This window comes from Colossoma macropomum, unplaced genomic scaffold (genome assembly GCF_904425465.1).
Source record: "Colossoma macropomum unplaced genomic scaffold, Colossoma_macropomum, whole genome shotgun sequence".
NCBI classification, from domain to species: domain Eukaryota; kingdom Metazoa; phylum Chordata; class Actinopteri; order Characiformes; family Serrasalmidae; genus Colossoma; species Colossoma macropomum.
The window spans coordinates 8,399,434-8,415,820 of NW_023494795.1; the positions used below are offsets into that span (position 1 = coordinate 8,399,434).

Consider the following 16,387-nt stretch of genomic DNA (forward strand, 5'->3'; position numbering starts at 1 on the left):
CTTTAATACGACAGTGACAAAACGCTGCACACATGCCACAAAAGACTTCTCACTTACTTAAGCTCCAGTTTCCTCCACTGGATGATGAGCTGAGTGATCGGTTCCAACTCGTTCCTTAGAGACACTGAACGACTGGCGTTATTTTCCCAGTCCTAGGAGCAAGAGAGAGCAAAAAGCAAGAAAGAGAGAGGTAAATACAAAGAAAGATGCAATTTGATGTAAACATACCACATAAACCCTTTTATATAAGTATACTGTGCTTATAAAAAGAGATACAGTCTCAGCTTAAAAACCGATAAGCATGTGTGCTCACTTGTGCTTTGCTGAGTAGGATCTCCAGGCCATTAAGGAACTTGGCTAGAGGGCTGGACAGACTGAAGGCTAGAATTCTCTCCATGACCACAGTGATCTAAGTATGGTTATAAAAACAACATGAATCAGTGCACACTGAGCAAGCAAGTAAGCAAGATACCAACGCCTGAGTCATAAAACAGACTCTATTACTATTAGTACTACTACTACTACTACAATTACTACTACTACTACTACTACTACTACTACTACTAATAATAATAATAATAATAATAATAATAATGATAGTGAAAAAGAAAAACATTCAATCTTCAATTAAAACATTAAAATGAAAAAGACTCACCTGAATCAGAGCTGGGTGTTCTGGCCAGTCGTCCAAACGCTGTCGGACAGCCTGCCCCAGCTGCTCGATGGCAGGCAGGCATAGCCGGGCCTGGCTCATGTTGGGCTCTCTATAAAAGTCGTAGGGCCCGTCACTCTGCAGGATCAAACCGGCTGGACCCCCAGAGCCCCGTACTGTGTTCTGCAGCAGAGAACTGAGCAACAGCTGAGAACCTGTCAACTGAGAGTCCATTTCACAATCTGAGAGCGAGGGGGAGGGAGAGGGAGACAGGGAGAGGAGCAGAGAGAAAGAGAGATGCTTTAAGTATAAGTATGCCCTTCCTAGGGAATTTCAGACAACAGTCAGGCAATCGGAGTGATGAGCTACCAATCAAGAATTTGGAATCACTGTTTATCATTCATCAGTTTGGAATGTTTGCAATAATACTAAACCAATTTGGTTGCAGATACATATATAAAAAGGTTTAATAATACTCATTTTAATAACATATACTACAATATTACAATCATATACTTTTCATTAATTAAAATATAAATAATAATGTACAATAATGATTCTAAAATGATTTACAAAACCATATAATACTGAGAATGAAGTTCGAGAATGAAATAATAAAATTAATTTTCAGAATGTCCCATGTATCTAAAGCAAGGATTAAATCTTTGACTGTAAATAGACAAATACATTATTTAATATCTTTTTTTTTTGACTGTTGCCAAAATACTTACACAAAATACTAATGACACTGCTTTGTGTTTTAGACTTTACACTGAGTAAGTTTGTTGATGTGTATAAAACAACAAAAATGATCAACAGGAAAAGTGATTTTAACATACATGTACATCACTTTTCATGGGAATGATGCTAAATTATGAGAAGATTTCAGAGTAAATAGCATATATGCACTTATATGCATAACTGCAGTACACACATGGAAAAAATGTCCTGGCAAACAAAAAAATACCAAGGTATGAATCCTCATTATAATAATGAATACCTAAATAATGCACTTACCCATTAGATGATAGAAGCGAGCTATCAAGGGTGCAGTGATCTGATAGGATGAGACCAGAGCACTGATGTGGTCTTTGCTCTGATTGGTCAGGGGGCTGGGCTCGTACCACAGTGATTGGGCGTATGATAGGCAAAGTCGCTGGTGCACCTGGACGATGGTGTGACAGCTGGCTAACCGGAAGCCACTGCTTTCGCTAGACTCTGCCTCTTCAACATCGTCTTCATCATCCTCGATAATAATTGGCTGCTCCAGACTGGGTTCTGCGGTGATGTCAGCAAAATCCTGAAAGGAAGGGAAACAATTGCTAAAAATGATGACAAAACTAAAGGCAATTCAGAATGGAAATTTTCAGGCCATGTGCACAGTAGGCTGCAAAAGAAATCAAAACGGACATTTTCTACCTTGATTGTTCACGTTTTGGTGCCATTAAGCACAATACATTGTGTCATATAATTCAAAGGAAATTGCTTTTCACAACCCAATGAAATCCTGACAAACAAAACCGCCTCACCCACAATTGTTTCACAACTGAGTATCCTATTCCACTCAGAAATATGCCCAGTTAAAGAAAAAAAAACGATTCTAATTTCCAATTCATGTTGAGTTTTAATGTTGACTTTAACTATGACTGAGAAAGTCATGAAGAGATTTTTCCCAAATCTAAACTTTCTGCCTTTACAGTTCACATTTGTGCATTAAAAAGCTTGTTTATATCTTGCATTAAGGGTTTAATATCTGAACTGTATCTGGATACTGGCTGAATTCCATTTGTACCTTTCGGTAAAGCGCTTCTCTACTGTGACCAGATCAGATCCAAAGTTCAGATCAGATCCAAAGTTCAGTGTAAAAAGCACATCAACACATATGTTGTTTGCATTAACTTTAGTTTCCTTTTTCCTGGTAAGATACGAATCAGCAAGTTTACTTGGACACTTTTAACAGAGTGCCAGAAGCACTGCATGTCCATCATTTCGCATTTGCTTGTTTATCCTCTCACCTGCTAGATCAGATTTTGTGAGTTCATAGATCAGAAAATTTACTGCCACTTCAGGCAGAGAAAAATCCTTGACACATGCAATACTTTGGCCCCTGGCGGCGAAAGTGTGCTGGCTGAAGGTGCTGACTGACCTTGTGGTAAGTGGGGAAGGATCGTCTGAACTCGCGCTCCTCCTGCTGCTCCTCAGTAAGGCCTGTTCCGTGCAGACGAGAGCGGCTGCGGTACAGACTGGCTTCTCTCTGCTCTTTCTCCCGCGCTCTCCTCTCCTGCTCGTCCCACTCATTCACAAGAGCCTGAGACACACATACAATCACACACAAGACAATTTTCTATCATTATTTACCACTCCTGGGTAATTCCCAACACAACACGCTTTCATTTATTGGACCATAAAAATATGACTAAACATCACTGGTGATGAGGTAGTTAAATACTGAAACACAGCACTGTGCAAGTCAGAGGCTTCCCTTTTTTAATTTCCAGTCAAAACAGCTATTAAGTACAAGCTATTCATTTTCAGCATCAGGAAAAAAACAGAAAGCAATTGACAGAATATTACTCAGAAGCCTAAACGGTATCAGTATTCAGTATTTGGTGTGTCCACCTTTTTCTTTTATTACAGCTTCATTTCAGGAGACCTGCTTTCAGTTTTTCAAAGAAATCTGCAGGGATGTTTTTCTACACCTCCAAAGTTCAGTCTTAGAAGTTGGTCACATCGTATGCTTCTCATAATCCAAGCAATCCCAAACACATTCAACGGTGTTGAGTCTGAATTCTGGGGTGGCCCCTACGTTGTTCTGAGAACACCAGAAGCTTCCTTTCCTCAATAACAGCTTCTTGAACTTGATTTTAATGGCTAATTTTGACTGGAAATTAAATAAATGGAGGGAGGGCTCTTTTGAGGACTTGTGAACAGTACTGAGCATGTACTGCAGGGGTGTCCAGCTCTGGTCCAGTTTGGGATTTCTCTGCTCCAACACACCTGAAAAAGCTTATGTTCCATATGTAATGGATCTAATGAAATTCTTATTGAATATTAAGCACAGTATGTGACTCTCACCTGACAAACGTGTCTAAGCAGTGTGCGAGCCTCCGTCCCCAGCTGTCCAGCAGTCAGTGAGTGGCTCTGCAGGCGCAGCAGGGCACTAAGCAGTAAAACAGAGGGGTCAGGGACCACGCGAGGTGCCTCAGCAGCTGGCAGCAACTTCCCCAGCCCCCGCAGCACATCAATGCACGCCCGAGAGCACAGGAAGTCTGCACTGGCCAGATCGGAGGACAGCGGTGGACCAGGAAAAGCCAGCAGAGTAGAGAGAAGGCGGGGCAAGCCCGGCAACGCTGTCAGCGAGGAGGACACCTGCGAGGCCAGCAGGCGCATGCCGTGCTGCAACTGCAAAATGGCCGAGCGTAGCGGCACCACCACATCCGGATACAGCGGGTACTCCTCGGCCAGCCGCTGAGCGAAGCGCTGCTGGGACGCCTGCCACACCGCCTCCTCTTTTAGCAGGCCCTGGATGCCTGGTCTGGACTTTGGCCCGGAGCCCTGCAGTGCCTTCAGCAGGTGGGACAGCAGGTCGCCCACGGCTGCCGGCTGCCCAATGCTGCACAGGTAGTGCTGGAGCTCCTGGTAGAGGCGGCCGTATTGCGGGTCAGCCGGGCGACAGGCCTGCTTACGGCCGAGCTCACAAATCTGCTCTTTGACCTGCTGCATGCGGATCCACAGGTACCTAAATGATAAAATAAAAAATAAAAAATAAAAAAAACCACAAAAGTCACAAATCTCAACAAGCTGTTGCATAAAAACACACTGCCACTCAAACGTCTGGGGACTTCTTACCTTCTAAACTGGTAAGCTATTGCTAAAAAACACAGAGACCAGAGGAGCTGATTTTAAACTTGCTCACCATGCCTGTTCATTCTTAGATTGAATGCTTTTTCACTAAATGTGTATCTTCTAGGACTGTCAAAATGAAACTTCTAATATTGTTTAAATTCAATGATAAACCCCAGAAAAAAAGCAAAGACTCAAAAACATGTAAAAAAAAACTAACTTTTTAACTTTTACACCAACAATATCTGTAAAAAATAGTCATAAAATCATCAGTGTGCCAGCTGCACACATCATTACAGGAATGTGTAAGGCAGAAATATTTTAATTCCTTTAGGAGTAGCTTTTGTTGCAATTCTTACATTGTATGCTGCAGTTTTACACTGACTCATTCAGTGAAGATCTTAAGTTAGTCTGGCTAACGTAGTACTGATAGACTATTGGTGTTTACAGTGATTAGTCAGTGACTGTCCGGTTGAATAAGTTCCGATTATAGATTAAGACTGAGTTGTTTATATGCTCACTAGAAGTAATCAGATCCAAAATTATCCACATGCGTCGAGCACCACTTTGTGTAGATGTTACCATGACAACGAGCATAACGTGAGTCCAGTCAGCCTGAGACAAACAGCAGTGCGTCTGAGTTTTAGGCTGGCACGTTTGTGATTTTCAATACTTTAAAATGAAGTCAGACTCAGTAAAACGTACTTCACATGTACTTAAAGAAAAGCGAGAGGAAGACGGCATGTTGTATTCCGAATGGCCTCAATGGGACCAGTCTATTCTGATGGAGGTGTATACAAGGACAAATTCTATTCCGATTGAGCTATTGAGGATTGAGGATTATAAACGGATTATCAGGCTGCATGCAAATGTGGCTAATGATATATCAGACATCAGACGAAAGCACCACTGGTTTATAACAGCCAGTATAATAGTTACGTATCCTACTTATTTCTGTGCATCTAGAAAAAAATTAGTAAAATTTAAATATATCTGATTATTTAACAAAAAAGCTGACAGCACTAATGTCTGCCTTGATTATTCTGGGTTTTGTAGTTTTGTAAGGCAGATCTGTACCTGATTCGAGGATGCTGGAAGGCATCAGTGGTGCTGCTCTCTTCAAGCTCCGCCCCTGTCAGCAGCTGAGAGGAGAGACTCCTCCCCCTCCACTCATCCTGGAGCAAAGCAAGCTGGGAAGAGAAAAGGGCAACTTCAGACAGACACATAAGCATAAAAAGTGCTGGATAAAATAGTCGTCTTAAATCACATTTTAATTTTGGTGTACTAGAGGTTCTCATTCTCAGCTAGTTCTACAGTTACATCCAAATTTTTGGGCACACTGGTCAAATTACATTTTTTCATACGTTTTTTTTTGATTGATTAAGTGAAAATAACATCCTCTACAGAGAACAAATTTTATTTGCTGAATTTACCATGTTGGGGAAAAAAAACAATAAATAATAAACAAATAAATGAATGAACGGCCTTTGCAAGTTATGGAAAATAAAAATGTGCACTTAGCATATGTTACCTTATTTTCACTTAGTAATCAACAAAACGTCATCTGACAGGGGGCCTTCAAACTGTTGCATATGACTGTATTTCAGCTTTCAATAGTAGTTCAAGATGAAAGATACTGATTACTTAGAGATGATGTGACAAAAGTTGAATGGCACAAATATACAGACTAGAAAGTGTCAACAACTGCACTGATTTTTACTGCGATCTGCCTGGCTCACCTCTTCTTGTGCGTAGCTGAGTTTATACGCCCTCTTCACTGCCGGGTCAAAAATGGTCTGAGGGGCCCAAACTTGGATCTGCAGGAGACCCATGTTCACCCAGAACACGCCGGACCGGGCCGGCTGGATGGCATCCTGCACACGATTATGGGAGAACTGGGTCAAGCAGGTCACCAGCGTGTCCAGGAAGCCTTCTGGGAGAAGGTTTTCAGGGAGGCCTTCTCTGAGGGCCACTTGTATCTCCTGGGCTGCCCTGACGGGGTCCTGACCATCGATAAGGCTCTCGCAGGACTCTGCGTAGCTCTCCTGTAAGCCTGGAGAGAGCAGGTCAGAGAGAGCGTGCAGCTGCCGGCACAGGACCAGCCCCTGCAGCCTGCAGTCTGTTAACCTACCGAGAGAGCAGAGATGACTTTAATCTTAGTGTATATGTGTTTCATACACCTCTAAAAGGGAAAAAAGGGACTTCATAATGGCCAGCTACCCATTTCATGAAGCTCCACCCATTCTACTGCCAGTGTTTGCCTATTAAGACTGCATGGTTGTGTTTTATTTACCTGTCAGCAATGGACGTGGCGGAAACACCTGAACTTAAACAGCAGAGGTGTCCACATACTTTTGGCCATATAGAGCATATGCGTATGTACGTATGTGCATGAATCTGTGTTGTCCCTACCTGAAGTCGGCGAGTTCGGGCATAGCCATGTTGTCCCAGAGCACGGCGCTGAGGTCCTGCAGCTGCCCCACTCTCTCTCTCCACTCGCCCAGCGTCACACGCGATGACGACAGGAAGGAGGAGCCTGACGGGTCCCAGCGCCCACCCACCTCACTGCCGCTTAAAACTCCCAGTATGCAGCGGGACCACACAGCACGACTCAGCATGCCAGGACCCTGCGGGAACAAAGGCATCTAAAACTTTCTGACAAATGCTGTGTAGTGAATTGTTGCCCACAACAGCCACACAAATACACACCGTGTCAGAGGGCCCCAGCAGTGATCTGGAGCTTTTCTGCTCCTCTGGACTCAGTGGGCTCCACCTCAGCCAGCGCTCAGGGTCAGAGGTCACACTGCTGCTCCACAGCGCCGCCAGCGTCTCAGACAGTAGCTCACACCACACTAACGGCAGCTCCTCTACAGGCTGGGAGGCGAACAAGGACAGTAGAAAGTTATAAACAGGTCTGTATGTTCTACAAGGCCAAGCTGTTCAGGTGTGCAGGCAGTCAAAGTCTATGGGCAACCAGCACCACACAAAGGGCCAGATTCATAAAACGCAGGACCAGATTTACTATGACGGCAAAAGCAAAGAGCAGCAGATTTCAGATCAGCAGATTTTACTTCCACTGCACTTAAAACAGCCTCCTCTTCCTGCTAAACATTCAACGTTTGGCAAATCCCTCCTTTGTGTGAAAAGCAGGCTTGGCTTGTGAAGAGTAATTTGACACACTGAGATTCTAATTACGTTATGTTTGATTTGATTTTATTGCAAATAATTTTAGCCTTAATCCTATTTGTCAATTTACAAAGGACTTTAAATAGAAATTAATTTACAAATATAAAAATGTCATTTTACTAGTAAAAAAGTCTTTTTTTGAATTTTTAATAGTCAATATTTAATACTTAATTTTCACAAGTTTAAATGTAAATTTCACGTCTGATTGAATTCCTGAGATCAAGAAAAAATAGAAATAGAAGCTAAAACAGCTTGGCAAAATAAAATTCTCAGTAAGTCAATGTCATTGTTTTTAACCGCAATAAACTATCAAATGTTTAACTTCATATTAGTAAATATTGTTACTATAATTTAAATGAACTGGCAAAGGCGTTAAATTGTTATTATTATTACTAAATTATTTAACTGAGAAATACAGCACTTCTTCCCTTAAAATTCAAGCTCTATTTCTGAGACATTTGTTAGCCAACCAGAGCTTCTATAGGAGGCTCTTTAATTTGCATGACCTCATTTACATGTGGATTTTGATTGGCTCTTGCCCAGGACACAGGTAAAAATAACACAGCTTTATAAAGGACACAGGTGTATCAGTGTTTTTATGAATAGCTCTTAGTTACCATGCCGCACATTTTGCGAAGCGCAGCACTGTTACCATAGAGTTTTATGAATCTGGCCCAACATTCCATGGTGTAAATATAATAAATATACATTTTTCAGTCCCTTTAATTTAAAAGGACCCCCCAGCCAGGCTAGTTAATTAATAATAAGACTTTAGATTACTACGTCAACAATAAGCCTAGGATTCACTAACATAGCTTAACATTTTGTGATTATGGTACAACACATAAAGAGTGAAAGAGTTGTATTTACTAATATATTAGTATATTAACAAGATGAGTGTGTGCAAGACTAGATTTGGTGCCAGACCCGCTCTGTGCTGAGCAGGAACCACAGTGGCTGGAGCTGGCGGATGTTCATGGGTGTGGACTGCATACAGAAGCGAAGGTGATTGGAAAGGGATCGACAGAGACCAGCCTCTGCTTCCTTATTCCCTCTGTGGAAGAGAGAGAGTTAGAACAGCTGAAAATTCAAGATTCAAGAGCTTAAAGCAAAATGCACAGAAAAACATCCATGAATTTGCATTTTTTAATTCTGTTGTTTCATTCATTCGTTATTTATATCACTTTCACAACACAACGAATGTTATTTTCTCGAGATCTTGAGACATTTATGCCATTATCACAACATAACGAATGTTATCTCAATAACACAATGTCATTAAGATGATATAAATAACTTGAGATCTTGAGAAAACAACAATCATTTTGCTGTGAAAATGACCAATATGAGATCTCAAGAAAACAAATGAAAACATCTCTTTCATCATGGAAAAATGGAGTAAAAAATACATCTAAATCCACTGTCCCTTCAGGGCATCTGTAGAAACAGACACTTGTACTGCACAATGAAATTCTTCACTACGTTCTGGACTATACAGTGCTGTGAAAAAGTATTTGCCCCTCACCTGATTTCATCTATTTGTGCTAATTTGTCACATATAAATGTTTCAGATAATCCAATTAACATTAAGATAAGATAAAGACAACAAGAGCAAAGACAACAAGAGCAAACACAAACTGCAGCTCCTAAATTGTCATTCCAATTATTGAAGATTTATCTAAAACCTATATCACCTATGTGAAAAAGTAACTGACCCCCTAAATCTAATAATGTGCCACCTTTGGCAGTTACAACTGCAATCAAACATTTGCCGTAACTCACAGTAAGTCTTTTGCATCACTGTGGAGAAATTCTGGCCCACTCTGTTTTGCAGAATTGTTTTAGTTTGGTTACACTGGAGGGTTTTCGAGCATGAGCTGCCTGTTTAAGTTCTTGCTACAGCATCTCAGTGGGATTCAAGTCAAGACTTTGACTCGGCCACTCCAAACCTTAATTTTGTTTATGCTAAGTCTTTCAGAGGTGGACATGCTTGTGCGCTTCAGATCATTGTCCTGCTGCATAACCCAACTGCGCTTGAGCTTTAGGTCACAAACTAATGGACAGACATTCTCCTTCAGGATTTTCTGATAGACAGCAGAATTTATGGTTCCATCAATTATGACAAATCGTCCAGGTCCAGCAGAAGCAAAGCAGCCCAGACCATCATATTACTACCACCATGTTTGACTGTTGATATGATGTTCTTATGGTGGAATGCGGTGTTGGTTTTACGCCAGATGTAACGAGACATATGTCTTCCACCTTTGTTCCACCTTTGACTCATCAGCTAAAGAATATTATCCAAGAAGTCTTGGGGGTCATCTAGATGTGTTTTGGCAAACATGAGATGAGCTATTGTGTCGCATTTGGTCAGCTGTGGTTTGCACCTCGCAACTCTCCCATGGATGCCATTTTTGCCCAGTGTCTTTCTTATTGTGGAATCATGTATATTAACTGAGGCAAGTGAGGCCTGCAGTTCTTGGCTTTGTAACCCTTTCCTGCCTGGTACATTTCAATGACTTTCAAATCTGTATTTGATTCTCTTTAGAATGTGGCATCATGTGCTGCTTTTTGAGACCTTCTATCCTGCTTCACATTGCCAGACAGGTTCTACTGAAGTGATGTTTAGATTCAACAGGTCTGGCAGTAATTATGCCTAAGCGAAGCTGGTGAAACTGAACCCAACAGTCAACTGAATTTGGTTAACTAGTTGATTTAGTAGCTAAGGGAACAATTACTGTCTCACAGGGCCAGGTAGGGCTGAACAGCATTTGTCCTGAAATAAATAATATTTAATTAATATTACCAACTAGACTTTACATATGAGTACAGTCATACCTTTGCATTACGGACAGGTGCAGCAGGTCTGCAGTCACTTTCATTTGATTCAGAACAGCCAGTTCCTCCAGCACCGGCCAGAGTTGAGCTCTGCGGCCCAGCTGCAGTAGCACCTCACGGCCTGGGGCGGCGCCGTCGCCCATTATCTCCTCGTCCACAGTCTCAGTGAGAGAATCCAGCAGACCACAGGAGGCCAGGTGACCCTGCTGCTGATCCACACAGGTGAGCAGTCTGTCCAGCACACCTGAAGGTTCCACACAGTTCAAATCAAGACTAAATCCACTAACAAAGGTAATGCAGCACAACAAGGTACAAGCCTTCTGTGACCCGTGGTGGTTCTCAGTGCTAGTCCTGGGGACAGCGTGTACTGTACGTTTTGTGGTTTTACTTGTCCTAACCCAACTGACTGAGCTGAAGACGCTTTGACATTATGGCATTATAACATTATTAGATACATTATTACTCCACACATCAGCCTACCAGCCATTGGAGCATTCCTGACCTGTGGCCTAGCTTACCAGTGCTACGAGGGTCCAGCAGAAGATTGGCCTGCAGGACCAGACCCCAGCCTTCCAAAAGGGCTTCCTTAGAGTCTATCCCCATGGCAACGCCCCGGAGACGAGTCACCTCCCGTTTCCAAAGTGAAGGCGTGCTGTCGTCCAGGCGCAGGTCTTTGACGTCTAACGCTCTGCTGAGGAAGCGAAGACGAGCAGCACATTCAGCCACGGCCTCCAGCTGAAGAATGAAAACAGACACAAACAAAACAATGTGACAAGCATTAAAAACTTCACAATGGTTAAGCTAACATACTCACATACAGAACAACTATTATTTATATTATTATTATTAATAATATTCCAATACAGTGCTGTATTGTGCGAAAACACAGTGTACCTTAAAGGGCAGTGGCTTGCCCAGGGTTTTCTGAATGTTCTTCAGTGCCGAGGCCACAGAAACGGAGCTGGACAGTGTGTTCTGGATGGCTGTGGAGATGGTGTGCAGCTCCTGCTGACCCCTAGTAACATACAACCAACAGAACAGGCATACAATGAATAGGTTTTTAGGGGGGGGTTTAGCAGGAAAATGGTTGAAAGTGGCACTTTCTTTTCAGTCGAAGGACAAAAAAAAAGCAAAAGATTAAACAGGTCTAGAATGAAGTGTCAAAATCTGGCACTTAACAAATAATCTGTATGATAATGAAAATCAGAAAAAAATGATTAAAAACTGTGTTTGTGTCCTTCATTCTCTCACACTGGTCGGCACAAATGTGTTAAAACAGTTTGAGCAGCAGCAGAACAACAGTGAAACATAAACACAGTTTAATGCAGCTGCGTTCTATACAGTCTTTAACTTGCATGTTTTTTAGCATTAACTGATTTAATGTAATTCTTTAATGGAAATCACATAAATTATACTGAGGTTTACGGATGTTTCTTCTCTAAATGATAAACACTAAATTGACTTGCGTGTTCATAGCGCCCCTGGCTGGAGAAACTGGACGAGCTACATCCTATGCTTTACACATGCGCTCTGGAATTCAGCTTTAGATGCCTTTGGGAAACCATAAAGTATTACATTTCACAACAACTAAAGTGTAAAATTTACAAAAAACACCAAATTATATATCTAAAAAAATCTCTCTTTCAGTTTTCAACTGAGTGGGTCCAGCATTTCAGTCTGTAATTAACAAATGAAATGTCCAGTGAAAGATACCATACTACACCAGTATGGATCTGAGAAGCTGCTAAAACATTTAGGACACAATCATAATGAAAGACTTATCTAAAAGGAATTGACTCCAGTAATATTATAGTTTTTTTCAGTTATCCAAACAAAAATAACAAAAATAATACAAATCCTTAAAGGCATGGCTCTAAGAACTCACTCATAGTCTCCATCCCCCATCAGGAGCTGGGGCAGTCGCAGGACCAGGTGTTTGTGGACCCACTGCCAGTGCAGGGAGAGCACACACACGCCACAAGCGTCCGCTGGCAACGAGTTACACACGTGCCAGAAACGATCCCTCCACTGAAGCAGCTGCAGGATCTAGAGGCACCAAAAGAAGAAAAGGAGTCAATCAATAAGACTTTGCTATGTGGTTTCTGATACTATATAACTGTTTTCTATTAGGGATATGATTTGATACTCAGTAAATCTCAGAAAAGGAAAATGCAACAACAAAAACAACTTGCCAAAATTTGCGAAGCTCTGTGGGCTCATTAAAAAGTAGCAGAGGGAACTCAGTTAAGTAACTAAGCAGCCTTTAATTACATTTGCTGCATTTGGCAGACACTTTTATCAAGAGCGACATACAATTCCATCATTTTACAAGGGTAGACAACGGCAGTGTTAGGAGTCTTGCCCAAGGACTCTTATTGGTACAGAGTAGGGTGCTTGCCCAGGTGGGGGACTGAACCTTAGTCTACAGAGTAGAAAGCAGAGATGTTACCCAGCACACTATACCAACCACTCTAATGAGCTAACCAGCTACTACAGCTAACCAGTATATCGTCGTTGTCGAAACAAAACCTTTACTTTTAGTTGGAGAAATGTTTTATTCCAAGTATGTTTGGACCATTTCTATTGGACTGTTCATCACGAAATTTTGACATATTGTAAAGGGAAGCTGATGATTTATAATGGGCAAAAAATATGAAACAGGACAAAAATGGAGGTACAAGGTTTTGTCCTGAGAGCAACAGCATGGATGCTCATGGAGATTTGTTGTGTACTTACAGGTGGTCTTTTCTCCTCAGTGGACCATGCGCCAACATGTCAGTTTGTCAGTGGAATGTATTCTGGGCCTAACTAACATCAGCTAGTTAGCAAAAAAATACTTGTCCAAGCTGGCTACACTCTGTATTCTCAGTCATGCCCTTAATAATACTTCCTTGGCAACGCCCACACAATCTTTCCATCTTCTCACGACGAAACACAATGAATAATGGCAACAATTTGAGTATTAGAAAACTAACACCTCAAATGGTTAACCAAGTGCTTGTGCACATTAATATTATCTATAAAACTAATTGGTGTGGTGTAATCTTCCATTACAGCAAGCAAACACATACTGACTACATTTTGGGTTGACGGTAAAAATGTTGTAAATGTGATTTTTGGTCTAACTGTTGCTTTAAGTACACCATTAATGCCTGTTCATATTCCAGCACTGCATAATCAGCAACAGAAGGATGCCAGGAAAACAGAGAAGGCGGAAAAATCAATCTATGGAAACAAAAAGAATGCAAGGACAAGAGAGAAAGGGGGTGGGGTGGCTCAGACCTCAAACATGAGGTGGTCAGAGATGTTGGGCTGGTCTGTCTGTACAGCCTGCAGTACAAAGGAGTCCCACAGGTCGAAGAAAGGCCGCAGGTGCACCAGGACCGGGTGTGGCAGGTGTCCGATATCTACGGTGCCTTTGGAGAGAGAAAGCAGAAGACGCTGTTAACACTGAAACCATCAATGAAGGTATGTGTGGGCTTTTTCAGTGGCCAGCAGCCAGACTGGGTAGAATACTGGGCGGCTGTTTAGATTTGTGTATAGGAGTTTTGTTTACCATGGGTGAGAATAAGTACTCAAATTTGCATTACAATATTTTTCACTGTCCAGACAATGACATGATATGATGAATACCCAAGTCATAACAAATTATAATTGTCATTAGTAATAATAATAATAATAATGTCATTTTCTGAGCCCTTCAAATTTAACACATTATTTCAACATTGTGAGAAGCTCTTTGCAGTACTTTATGAAGCAAATGCTAAATGCTAACAAATACTTGTGTAAAAGACGCAACAAATCTACATTATTCAATCACTGATATAAACAACGTCATTCAGAGTGGCTTGATATAAGATGGTTAACTGTAGAGAAACTCCAGAGAAAAAAAAGAAATGGTGGAAGTCCCCTGTAAATTGTGTGCTGTGCTTTTTGTTCAGTTTATAATAATCAGTAATAAGAAGTTTAATTGGTCTTCAGGTTGAGGCTATTTCTGCTTTCTCATTTTTGGGACTGTCACATTATCCACAACATGGTATAATCCATATCCAGAGACAAAGGCACACTATAAACTGGTACACCAACCATCCCTAACATGTACACATACCTTTAGAGAAGGCAGTGGCCAGTCTTAAGGCGCTGTTATGGGGTGACGTATTTCCAGTGCTGCTGCCTATAGCTGCTCTCTCCTCCCGGTCCATCAGTATTATGATCCTGAAAGAAAGCAGGCAGAATATATTAAGTCCTGAAGTTAATAGTAACTACAACACAATAGAAAGTATATAGTCATAATCTCACCTGTTGGCGACAGCATATAGGGCCTCCATAAACTCCATACATCTCTCCTCGTCCTCAAAGTTACAGGTGTTGGCCAAGATGTCCAGGTACTGTTTGTTCCACCGCATGTCTACCAGGATCCTGTAGTCATCTGGGTAAGAGAAAGCAGCTCTTCGTTGCCATTGAGATGTTACAATAACACTGCCAGCTAATTATTTGTGGCCACTGTGGCAGGCAAGTGTTTGTCTACATGATTATGTATGCGTGTCTGTATATTTCTCCATATACATCAGAGAGCATGTCTATGTGTACCTGTACTATGTGGCTGAAGATGCTCAGTCAGGTATTTGCCCTTGCCGATGAGTTTGCTGTTGAAGACGGCTTTGAGAGCTCTGCTTCCCGCCTCCAGCTGCATCATTGCTGCCTCTGCAGAAAAACAACATTCAGTTTACTACAGCATCACAGCCACAAAATCCCACACACAGCACAAGCACCCTTAATCTGACGCTGATGAAACTTTAGTTGGGACAGTAGTGTTGGCCAATATCAATCCATATTAATACACATAAATGATTATAATATCGTCACTGTCCAGAAAACATGCCAACATATGCAACGATATTTTGTTCCACGTAGTTTTGGACCATTTCTATCGGGCCATTCATCATGAAATGTAAAGGGCAGCTGCTATGTTATATGGTATGCAAAAGTCTAGTTAAATTACATGTTTTGTTGATTTTGTTGAAAAAATCCTCTATAGAGAACACACATCTGCATATTTTAAAGCACAACTACTGTTTGCTTGCTAAATTTTATACATTGGTTAAAAAACAATAAATAAATAAATAAAAAAATGTAACCTAAAAAAGCTGTGGAATATTTTATATTGTATATTTTTTGTCCTCCGTTGTTAAAATTTTGCATTAACATCTGTAGAAAGTTCCGGTAAAGGTGTTCACTTACGTTCCCTCATAACTTTTGCATATGACAGTGGGAAATAAAACAGTATAGCTTGAAAATGACAGAGGCAATATGCTGCTCCCTGTTTCCTTGTGTTTTACATAAACAGCTGGTTATATATGAACAGTCCATTAACAAATGTAATATTTTCATTTAATATATAAAAGAATACATATGAGATAGCTAGCTAACTCTCTTAAGTGTCCTGCTGTCTGTGCTGTTGTAAGTGAATGGCTAGATTTATTCCCTTCCTCATCTAGTGAGTAATAACAGAGATGTTCTAAATAAGAAGACTGGTCACTGGTTAAATTATGAATGGGAAAGCTGGTAACACTCAGCATGGCGTCTATTTACAGAGAAAGCCCAGCCCTACAATTAAAAGAGCCAATCAGCATGCTGGTTACAGCGTGAGCAGAGAAGGGTCGATGATATTGTGGTGCTAGTGGGAAAGCACACCCCCATTGTGCAGATCTGCGCATGCAAAGTAGCCAGAACAACCTAAAAAAAATAGTATTTTGTTTTTTCACCATTCTGAGAGAGAGGAGACTGGTCTTGTATGGCTGGAAATAACTGCCCAGCGACGTTGCAAAGACGGACACTGAGTGAATAGACTCTCCTATAGGGACTCTG

The 16,387-nt window shown here is 41.3% G+C and overlaps 1 protein-coding gene across 1 annotated transcript in view; it reads right to left on the bottom strand.

Moving 5' to 3' along the window:
* The window catches only part of mdn1 (midasin AAA ATPase 1), a 92,581-nt gene that overhangs the window by 26,860 nt on the left and 49,334 nt on the right, over positions 1-16,387 (bottom strand). The window contains 19 exon segments of the mRNA XM_036581362.1: positions 58-152; positions 314-409; positions 656-894; positions 1,670-1,952; positions 2,799-2,960; positions 3,728-4,391; positions 5,573-5,685; positions 6,235-6,622; positions 6,908-7,122; positions 7,205-7,369; positions 8,609-8,735; positions 10,520-10,763; positions 11,038-11,254; positions 11,414-11,534; positions 12,405-12,565; positions 13,802-13,935; positions 14,628-14,734; positions 14,819-14,948; positions 15,110-15,223. Coding sequence (XP_036437255.1) covers positions 58-152; positions 314-409; positions 656-894; positions 1,670-1,952; positions 2,799-2,960; positions 3,728-4,391; positions 5,573-5,685; positions 6,235-6,622; positions 6,908-7,122; positions 7,205-7,369; positions 8,609-8,735; positions 10,520-10,763; positions 11,038-11,254; positions 11,414-11,534; positions 12,405-12,565; positions 13,802-13,935; positions 14,628-14,734; positions 14,819-14,948; positions 15,110-15,223 — 3,775 coding nt within the window.